The sequence below is a fragment of the Rhinichthys klamathensis genome, unplaced genomic scaffold (assembly GCF_029890125.1).
Source record: "Rhinichthys klamathensis goyatoka isolate OS25496 unplaced genomic scaffold, OSU_Roscu_1.1 h1tg000011l_1, whole genome shotgun sequence".
NCBI classification, from domain to species: domain Eukaryota; kingdom Metazoa; phylum Chordata; class Actinopteri; order Cypriniformes; family Leuciscidae; genus Rhinichthys; species Rhinichthys klamathensis.
Window position 1 is genome coordinate 12,599,880 of NW_026606564.1, and position 9,705 is coordinate 12,609,584.

The following is a 9,705-nucleotide window of genomic DNA, read 5'->3' on the forward strand; positions in this document are numbered from 1 at the left end:
GCTATATAAAAAAGAACTTACCTTTATGTAATGCAACAAATCTTCGGCCCTTCCATGTCCCAAAAACTGAGATCCAAAGTATCTGGATTGGACACGGTCATCCTCCCAGTATCGAACATGGATGTCAAGCTGTTTTTTCTTCGACGCCTGATTGAGGCTCTCATCAAACATCAACACGAATGGCCATCAACAAGCTGTTTTTTGAAGAACGATGCTAATCCAAATCTGATGATGTACCCGGTTTTGTCTTTACCACACACGAATGACTTCACGATGTCAGAGTCGGGAAACATTTATTTAACTCTCTGGGGTCGGCGGTATCGCCGGCGATACCAGCTCACTTTTTTCCTTATCAGTGCAAAAGAGACTCAAATTACTCTGTTGATTTTGATCTTACATATAAGTGTTATACATCATTCGATCCTGTTAAGTTTGTATTTTTTTTGTGGAACCTCACAATAAAAACAAAGTGTTGTGCTTTTCGCCTAATAAAGAAAAATAAACATGATGCGCGTTCTGCGTTCTCTCTGTCAGTGAAGTCCATTCTGAAACGCGTCCGAAAAATGAACTGTAACTAAGTCAATACTTGCCACAGAGACACGAGAGATGTGTCTTTTTAAAGCTTGTATTCTCTTCTTCTAAATGAAGTAATTTATTAAATAAATAAATATTTCCAGTTTATGTAATCCGTTTGAAACCAAGGAGAGGTACAGTTTTTTCGTTCTCCCTTCATTATTTTAATGAGCCGAGGCCGCCACGCCCCTAGCGCTTTTCACATGGTAAATAGGTGATCTAACGTTATGCATAGCACACGCCCAGCGATCAATGGCATAAAAACACGAAGTTTCTTCACTGATAGATTCATTGCGTTTTGAGGATGGCACGGTACTCCGACAAAGAGGCCCTTCAGATGATTCTGGACAGCGAGGAAGAATTCACTTTTCCTCAGAGGAGGATTAGCCTATAACTCAGACGAGGAACGGCTGCATTTTGAAGAACGAATTGATCCCGCGCCGAGGATAGGCCTACAAGTTCGGAGTAAGTTGTTTAGTGTTTTATAATTTCTTTTCTGATCGCATAGAGCTCAAATGAATTTTCAGACTATATTTTTGCCTAGCTTTTGACATCTTACAGAAAAGATTGCCTCACAATATCCCTAACATCCCTAAAAGTGTAAACTTTTTAAATGTGATATTACTCTCTAAACATATTTGTATATTAAATGTATAGTTTTGATTAGCTTATGACACTGATTATCATGCTAAAATACTGCCTTATGTATTTTGTTTGCGAATAACTGCATGTTTAGGTATAGCCTATTGATTTAGTGAAATATATTTCAGCCTCCGGTAAAATATGTGATACTGTCTAAATACAATATATTTTTTATATAAAAATGTTGAGTTTTGGTTAGCCTATGACACTACTTATGCTAAAATAGTGCCTTATGCGTAATGTAGCCTATTTTGTTTGCGAATAACTGCTTAGGTTATATAACGAGAAATATATTTCAGGCTCTGGTAAAAGAGGTCTAAATACAATATATTTTTTATATAATTAAATGTTCAGTTTTGGTTATGACACTAAATCATGTGTAAATAACTGAATACAGGTGTAAATGTTTGAAATGTAGTGATGTGTCGTTCGCGAACGATCCGTTCATTGCGTGTAGTCCTATCACTAAATGCGTGCGGTCTTTATGGGCCATCAACAGATATTTCTCCGTCCCATGCCCCATCAACAGATATATACATACATTGTGCATCCATACCCATTAATTGTCCATCAGTTTACTTTGGATAATGTATGCTAACAGTTTTTTTTTAGGAATGTGTCTGCATCATGCTCTCCTTCGCCAGCACCTCGCAGAGGGACAGGTGTCGTTCAGTTCTCAGTGCGATCGAGAATCATACTGAGTAAGTGCACAAACGTAATATTTTACAGATGAAATTTAGCCTAATTGTGTTTACATCGTCATAATGTAGGCTACCTATTCTTGTGTGAAATTACAAAAAAAAAAATATCCATGGCAATTAGTGATTGATAATGAAAATAATACAGTTTATTTGATTGTGTTATCAGCATGCTCATGCTTTTTTCTTTTTTATAACAGATGTGACAATGAACACGTCCATCCACCAGTTCTGAAGAGAGCCAAGGCAAACAAGCAGGCAAGCAACAGGCAGTCCACTTTTTTATATGTATAAAAAAACAAGTTTTTATGTTTTTTTTCTTTTTGAAAGGATGTGTTAAGTGATAGTAATGACTTTAAGTCTTTACGTTCTTAGGAAAGATTTCTATTTTGAATAAATGCTGTTCTTTTTAACTTTTTATTCATCAGTGAATCATTCTTAGTTCAGGCTGCCTCACAGCACCTTGATGGGCCATTGGGGGAGTGTCTTGTCTTCCCACCCAGGTGTAAATCACATTAATATTCATGGACATTCACACTCCCACGAATACAGCAGTGCTGACCAAAAACTGACGTAAGAAATTTAAATCATTATATTGTTGTTTGTGAAAGAGTGGTCAGAATGATTCTCACTTCATTTTGAAGTAAAAATTCTAGCCTACAAGAATAGTAACTCAAAAGTCTTGTGGACAACTATTCAGTATGTGTTAAATGGCCTTATTGCGGTGACATTTTTTTCCTCAAAACGTACTAACCACGCATAATATTTTTTTTTCTATAAAATGCAAACATTTACATCCATTTTGCTCACATATTATTGTAGCAGAGTTTGTGCTGAATACAGCAAATTTATATGTTGGCAAATGGGATGTTTTAAGTAGCTGAAATAAGCACAAATGTCAGGGCATGTCAAAACATCTCGAGGGCCCCAAAAACACCTCAGACCCCAGAGGGTTAACCTGTTAACTGTCACCGTCCCGTATACGGGACGCCTAACTTTACTTCGCTATATTACTATTAAATCCTAATTATGACAAACTATATATCGTTCGAAAGGTCTAAGACTCCTAAATAGATATTTGACTGCTGTTTTTTGCTACAAATTATGTAGGAAGAGTAACCGATGAATTTTTGACGAGTGCACCTCAAAAAAATCTGCATCATAACAGGAGTTCTGACCTTTGTCACAAAAAGTCGATGGATCGACTTTTAATCATTGCAACTTCTGTTTTAATGCTAAAAATTCATAATAAAACATATATTCTAGTATTTGTCCCTAAAAATTTATAAAATTATATTATAAAAATAGAGAATATCCATCTATCATAGTTCATGTATATTGTCTTGAATGAGACTAATGTTAGTGTACATATATATTTATAATAATTAGTATAATTATAATGTTCATTTTGTAATAAAATATTTGTTTGTGTGTGGATTTGCTATAATATACTAATTGCTATATTGGTGGAGTCTTCTGACCAGCAACAGCCCACCTTTACAATGTTATGTCCAATAACAGCAAGGCAAGACAGTCTCAGTAGCCAAACAGAGCTGTCATAGCCGTTACTAAGGCTAATTTAAAGCAACAGGTTATCCAATAGAAACTTAGTATAGGTCTAATTGCAAACACGTGCCAATCACAATCAACCTCCTGTTTGTAAATGCTGCTGCACGTTTATAAACGTGTTGTGGTAGCCAGAAGGAAACATGGCCCTCACAACACAGCACAATCACCTGGAGCACCATGGAGAGCACCATCAGAGGAAGACACAAGGTTGAGGCTGCACAATGAGGTTCAGGACCAAGGATAGCTCCAACACAGGTGTGCACAGTTTCCCCCTCTGACAGGGAACCTCAGCTGCAAGCTGTTGGGCCAATTAGCGGCCACAAAAGAGGAAGCTAAGCAGCCACAGTAGGAGAGAGAACAAAGGAGGTGAACACACACTGAGTGCAGACCTGACCCAACCACGAACTGGAAGATAGAGGCCTAGGGGAGGACGTGAGTAGCCTGAATGACATCTGCTAACGCTACACTTCTTCTGCCTCCCCTTTAGATATAAATTTGATGCCAAAAGGAGCTACCGAAGAAAGAAGGAAAACCTGAGTTACATTTTCTCTATATTCTTTTACACAAACTTTACTAATTTTACTGGGTTATGTATAAATGTGATGTAAACATATAATTGTATAAGTATATATATATATATATATATATATATATATAATTGAATTATGCATGCATGTACTATGTTAGTTTTATGCTTTATTCAGTTTGCAAAATAGTTGCATGTACCATATTAGTTGAATGCTTTATTCAATTTGTACTATATTGTTGCATGTACCATATTAGTTTTTTTTTTACTATATTCAGTTTTTGTACCATATTGTTGCAAATTCTTTGTAAGTTTTATACTATATTCAGTTTGTATATTGTTGCAATAGGTATTCAGATGATGATGGTGAGGACTCATCTGCATCAGCTACTACATCCACTTTCAGTGGATTTAGTGAAGAAGGCAGAAGGAGAAGTAGAGGAAGAGGGCAAAGCAGAGGAAGAGGGCAAAGCAGAGGAAGAGGGCAAAGCAGAGGAAGAGGGGCTGTTTCTTCGGGTACCACTGAGGCAAGATGGCACAGATCAGATGAACCCAACATCCCACCACCTGAGGTTGTGTTTCGACCAGCTCGAACTCCTGGCCCTCAGCTTCTGACTACAGAGTCATATTGCGCTCTGGAACTGTTTCGGCAGTTCTTTTCTTCATCAGTGTGTCAAACGATCATTCGCAACTCAAATGCTTATGCAGCTGAGCACCAAGACACAACCAGGAAGCCATGGCAGGACATGTCCCTGAAGGATCTATACTCATACCTGTCAGTGGTCATCTACATGGGTCTGGTAAAAGTACCACAAATTTCAAATTACTGGAGTGGGTCCAGGCTTTACAAATTTGGCTTTCCTGCCACTGTCATGTCTGGCAGGAAATTTCAGGCCATTTCAGGAGCACTGCATCTCAGCGATCCTAAGATGGATGCTGAGAATGCAAAAATGAAGGGGACTCCGACCTATGATCGCCTGGGTAAATTGAAACCAGTTTACCAGGAGATAAGAGATGCCTGCAAGACCTATTTTCACCCTCATCAACAAATCGCCGTAGATGAGAGGATGGTGGCGTCCAAAGCTAGGATTGGGCTGAAACAGTACCAAATAGAAAAGCCAACGAAGTGGGGGTACAAACTTTTCGTTTTAGCTGATTCAGCCCATGGATACACGTGGGATTTTTATATTTATGAAGGCAAATCCCCTGAAAGACAAAATGGACAAAGTAAGGGGCTGAGTTACGAATCTGTGATGGCACTAGTGGATGAGAGGATGCTGGGAACCGGCTACAAGCTGTTTGTAGACAATTTCTACACCAGCCCATCATTTTTCAGAGACCTCCTCCAGAAGGGCATCTGGGCCTTTGGGACCATTCGAAGTAACCGGGTGGGCTTCCCAAAAACTCTAGAAAACAAGTTACCCAGAAATGCTCCCCGTGGGAGTATGCGGTGGATTCGTGACGACAGGCTCCTCTTTATCGAATGGAAGGACACCAGGGAGGTGCTCATGTGCTCCTCCTTCCATTCACCAGGAGGAGATCACACCGTACGGAGGAGGGTGAAGACGAGAGCTAGAGGATGGACAGAACTCACTGTACCTATACCTACTGCAGTCCATGACTATAACAAGTGAGTCGAATTTATTCAGTGGTGTTGTGTACAAAAATTGTACAAATGAGTTCATTTTATTTACTTGGTTACATTTGCATTTAGATGTGAAATATATATTCTATTATTTCCACACAGGTACATGGGAGGAGTTGATCTCTCTGATGCCCTTGTTGGGTATTACAAAATACTCAGAAAGACCAGGAAGTGGTACCGCTCGATTTTCTACCACTTCATTGACATTGCAGTGGTAAATGCCTTCCTCCTGCACCAGCAGTTGGCTGCTGCTTATAATCAAAGAGCAAAAACACAGCGGGAATTCCGTGAGGATTTGATTATGGAGCTTGCAGACTGAATGCCTCCTTGTGAGTCTGCTCCCCCTGCTCCTCCTGCTCCTCATGCTCCTCCAGCACCTCACATGACAGGAGAACCCTCAGGCCATGTCTGCCACAGGCCAATGTACATCACAAATAAAAGTGATGACCCCAGGAGAAGATGCCAAGTGTGCCATCGCAAAATGCTTGTGTTCTGTCAGAGATGTGCATCATACTTGTGTTTCCAAGCAACACGGGATTGCTTCAATTACTGGCATGATGTAAATAGATTGTAGTTTTCAGAAGTAGTGAAAATTTGAATAAAGTTGGAAATAGTTTGTAAATAGTTAAATTGGAAATAGTTTGATATTTATTTTCCCAGTATTTTTATTTCATTATTATTTTATTTTATTATTTACTAAGTCTTATTCAAGTTTCAGTTGCAATTTGTATAGTAAAGTGAAAATATTTGTGAAAAGTTTGGATAAAAGTTTTTAAAACATCTCTCTCTGGCTGTGTGTTTGTGCTGTGGTGTCAGATGTCAGTTCAAACAACTAACGTTACTGATCCACTTTTGCGACACGACTGAAGCGTGGTGTTGCAACGCCTCCCCACATTTGTACGTTGATGGGCGTTCCTCAAGTTTGCCGCTATGGGCGGGGTTTTGACCCAGTGGGGGAATGTTGTGTATTTAAAACATTTGTTCGAAGAAGTGATGTGTGTGGATTTTTTTGAGCAGTCATGATGAATCAAACACAAAGGATCATTGTAGCTGCACTGCTCTACCTCCGGAGAAAGAAGACACGTCGTCGCCATTGGGTTCACCCTATCCGGAGTGAAGTTGCCAGGCGGGAGTGTGCGGAGTACCACTGCCTTGTGATGGAGCTCCGGCTTGACGATGACATGTTCAGGGAACATTTCAGGCTGTCCAAGGAGTTGTTCGACGACCTGCTGGTGCGAGTGGGACCCCGGATTGCCAAGACGAACACATTTTTTCGTCAGGCAATTGGTCCTGCTCAGCGCCTTGCTATTTGCCTACGGTAAGCTACTGCACCTAAGATAATACAGAAATACATGTATGTATGTAATGTATGTTTACTATGGGAATACATCGCTTTATTTTCAATATTACTTTGATTGAGTAGTGGACGTTCTATCAATATGATTTTAAAGCAACATTGTTTAATGATCATGTTAGGACCACTACATTTTTGTTTTCAAATGTTCTTATGAGGCCAATAGGCTAACGTGTGATATCTAAAACAGTGATTACATATACTGGTAAATGTGTACTACCTGAATATACGTGCAGTTCATTAACATTTTATTAATTTTTAGCAGTTAGTCATACAAAAATAAAAAAAAACGCTTTAAAGGGATAGTTCACTTTGAAATTAATTTTTGATATGTTTTAGCTTACCTCCAGTGCATCCAAGATGTAGGTGTCTTTGTTTCCACAGTATCTTCAATTTTGATAATTTTAGGTAAAACCGTTGTTGTCTGTCAGTCATACAATGGAGGTGAAGGGGGTCCTCCTCAAAGAGCAGTCAAAATTAAACATTATTTAATGACTCGTAAATGTAAGTACACATTGATGCCCTAAGACACGAAACGAGTGGTTTTTGTGAGAAAACGAACAGTATTTATATTGTTTTTACCTCTTGTAACCACAGCCATGTCCAAGTTATTTGAGGGCGCGGACGCTTCCGTGTGTGACGTGTACGCAGACTGGTGCATAGATATATATACCCTAGATGTCGCCTTGGCTAAGGTTTCGTTCCAATGAACTGCCGTCGCCAAGGCGACTTCTAGTTTATCTATGCACCAGTCTGCGTACACGTCACACACGGAAGCGTCCGCGCCCTCAGATAACTTGGGCATGGCTGTGGTTACAAGAGGTAAAAACAATATAAATACTGTTCGTTTTCTCACAAAAACCACTCGTTTCGTGTCTTAGGGCATCAATGTGTACTTACATTTACGAGTCATTAAATAATGTTTAATTTTGACTGCTCTTTGAGGAGGACCCCCTTCACCTCCATTGTATGACTGACAGACAACAACGGTTTTACCTAAAATTATCAAAATTGAAGATACTGTGGAAACAAAGACACCTACATCTTGGATGCACTGGAGGTAAGCTAAAACATATCAAAAATTAATTTCAAAGTGAACTATCCCTTTAACTGGGCTAATTAATAAGCGTTATTTATGTTAAATCATGTTTTTTACAACATAGGCTACGTCAAGATTGTTACGCAATATTGTGTGTGTGTGTAGAAAGAATTCATACACACCCGGTCAAAAAAACAACAACAAATGAGCGCAAGTCCACCGTCTAGGCCTAGCACTAGGCAGTTTTTGGTGTTAATTTCTATTTCTTGTCTACATGCAATTGTTATTAATATATCTTCATATCTTCACAGATTCCTTTCAACAGGGGATTCATTCAGGACAATATCGAGCAACTACAGGGTGGGCCACTGCACTGTGGGAAGAGTGGTGAAAGAGGTGTCAGCTGCCATCTGGGATGCCCTGCTACCTGAGTTCCTGCCTGCACCGTGCATGGAGGACTGGCGTGCCATTGCAGAAGGGTTCAGCCATCGCTGGAACTTCCCCAACTGTCTTGGTTCAGTGGATGGGAAGCACGTGGTCATCCAGGCTCCAGGCAACTCTGGCTCCATATACTATAATTACAAGGGCACATATTCCATTGTGCTGTTGGCAGTGGTTGATGCCGACTACCTCTTTAGGGTAGTTGACGTTGGTGGATATGGCAGGACGAGTGACGGCGGATCCCTCTACAACTCTGCCTTTGGTGAGGGCCTCCGAGATGGCACCCTGGACCTCCCTGAATCGGCGGTCACCCTGGGTCTGAGCATCGTGGTACAATGCCCTTTGTGTTTGTAGGAGATGAGGCATTTCCCCTCCGCTAGAACCTCATGCGCCCTTTCCCTGGCCCCCCATGTCCCTGGAGAGCAGAGGGTGTACAACTACCGCCTCAGTCGTGCCAGGCTTGTAGTTGAGTGTGCTTTTGGCATTCTGTCTTCACAGTGGAGAATGTACAAAAGAGTGATGGCTGTCAGCCCTACTACTGCTGAGACGTGTGTCCGAGCCACTTGCGTTCTCCACAACTACCTGCGCGTCATGACCCTGAAGAGAAGGCACAAGGCAGGCAGTTACCGTAGGCCTGGTGATGGTAGTTGTCTCCGGGGAGTTTCCAGGATGTCTGCAAACAACGCCACACGGGAGGCCTTGAGAGTGAGAGGCAACTTCGCCTCTTATTTCAGTGAAGAGGGCGCTGTTCCTTGGCAGGTCCAGCCATAAACCAACCCAGCAGCTGCATAACACAATGGCTCTTTTAAGAGCCACCCACATTGAAGGCATACTTCCAAAGTAGCACAAGCATTATACATACATTCATCTTTAAAAGCAAAGGTCCATGTTACATAAGTGTAACACATGGAAATGTAAAGCATATATATGTGATACACCTGACTTCCCCCTTCACACAGCATTTTCACCCCTTACACTGTTCGGAAAAACATAGAGCCCTTTTGGCCTGAACAACCACACTAAATAAACATTTCACAGGGATGTTACACTACTGGACACCTCCCCTGACCCCTTGTGACAACTCACCTGTTCTAACTGAACCTTGTCATTAAATTCTACATTCTGTGTATAAACAATACATATATTGTCAGTTATCTTTTTTCATTTACTTTGGTTTGACGTTTCTCTTTTTTTATGTGGGTATCAAGAGGATTCCTC

The 9,705-nt window shown here is 40.5% G+C and overlaps 1 protein-coding gene across 1 annotated transcript; it reads left to right on the forward strand.

Annotated features, from left to right (window-relative positions):
• Nucleotides 1-4,168: 4,168 nt before the first annotated feature.
• Nucleotides 4,169-6,283, forward strand: LOC130101280 (piggyBac transposable element-derived protein 4-like). Its single transcript, XM_056266944.1, has 2 exons — nucleotides 4,169-5,638; nucleotides 5,756-6,283. Exons 1-2 carry the CDS (start codon nucleotides 4,755-4,757, stop codon nucleotides 5,970-5,972), a joined length of 1,101 nt encoding a protein of 366 aa, XP_056122919.1. The 5' UTR covers nucleotides 4,169-4,754; the 3' UTR covers nucleotides 5,973-6,283.
• Nucleotides 6,284-9,705: the final 3,422 nt, after the last annotated feature.

Bases quoted from the DNA above. Each gene is read 5' to 3' on its own strand.
- LOC130101280 (XM_056266944.1), top strand. From the start codon at position 4,755: ATGTCCCTGAAGGATCTATACTCATACCTGTCAGTGGTCATCTACATG. The intron at 5,639-5,755 runs GTGAGTCGAATT...ATTTCCACACAG, and splicing joins GCAGTCCATGACTATAACAA to GTACATGGGAGGAGTTGATC.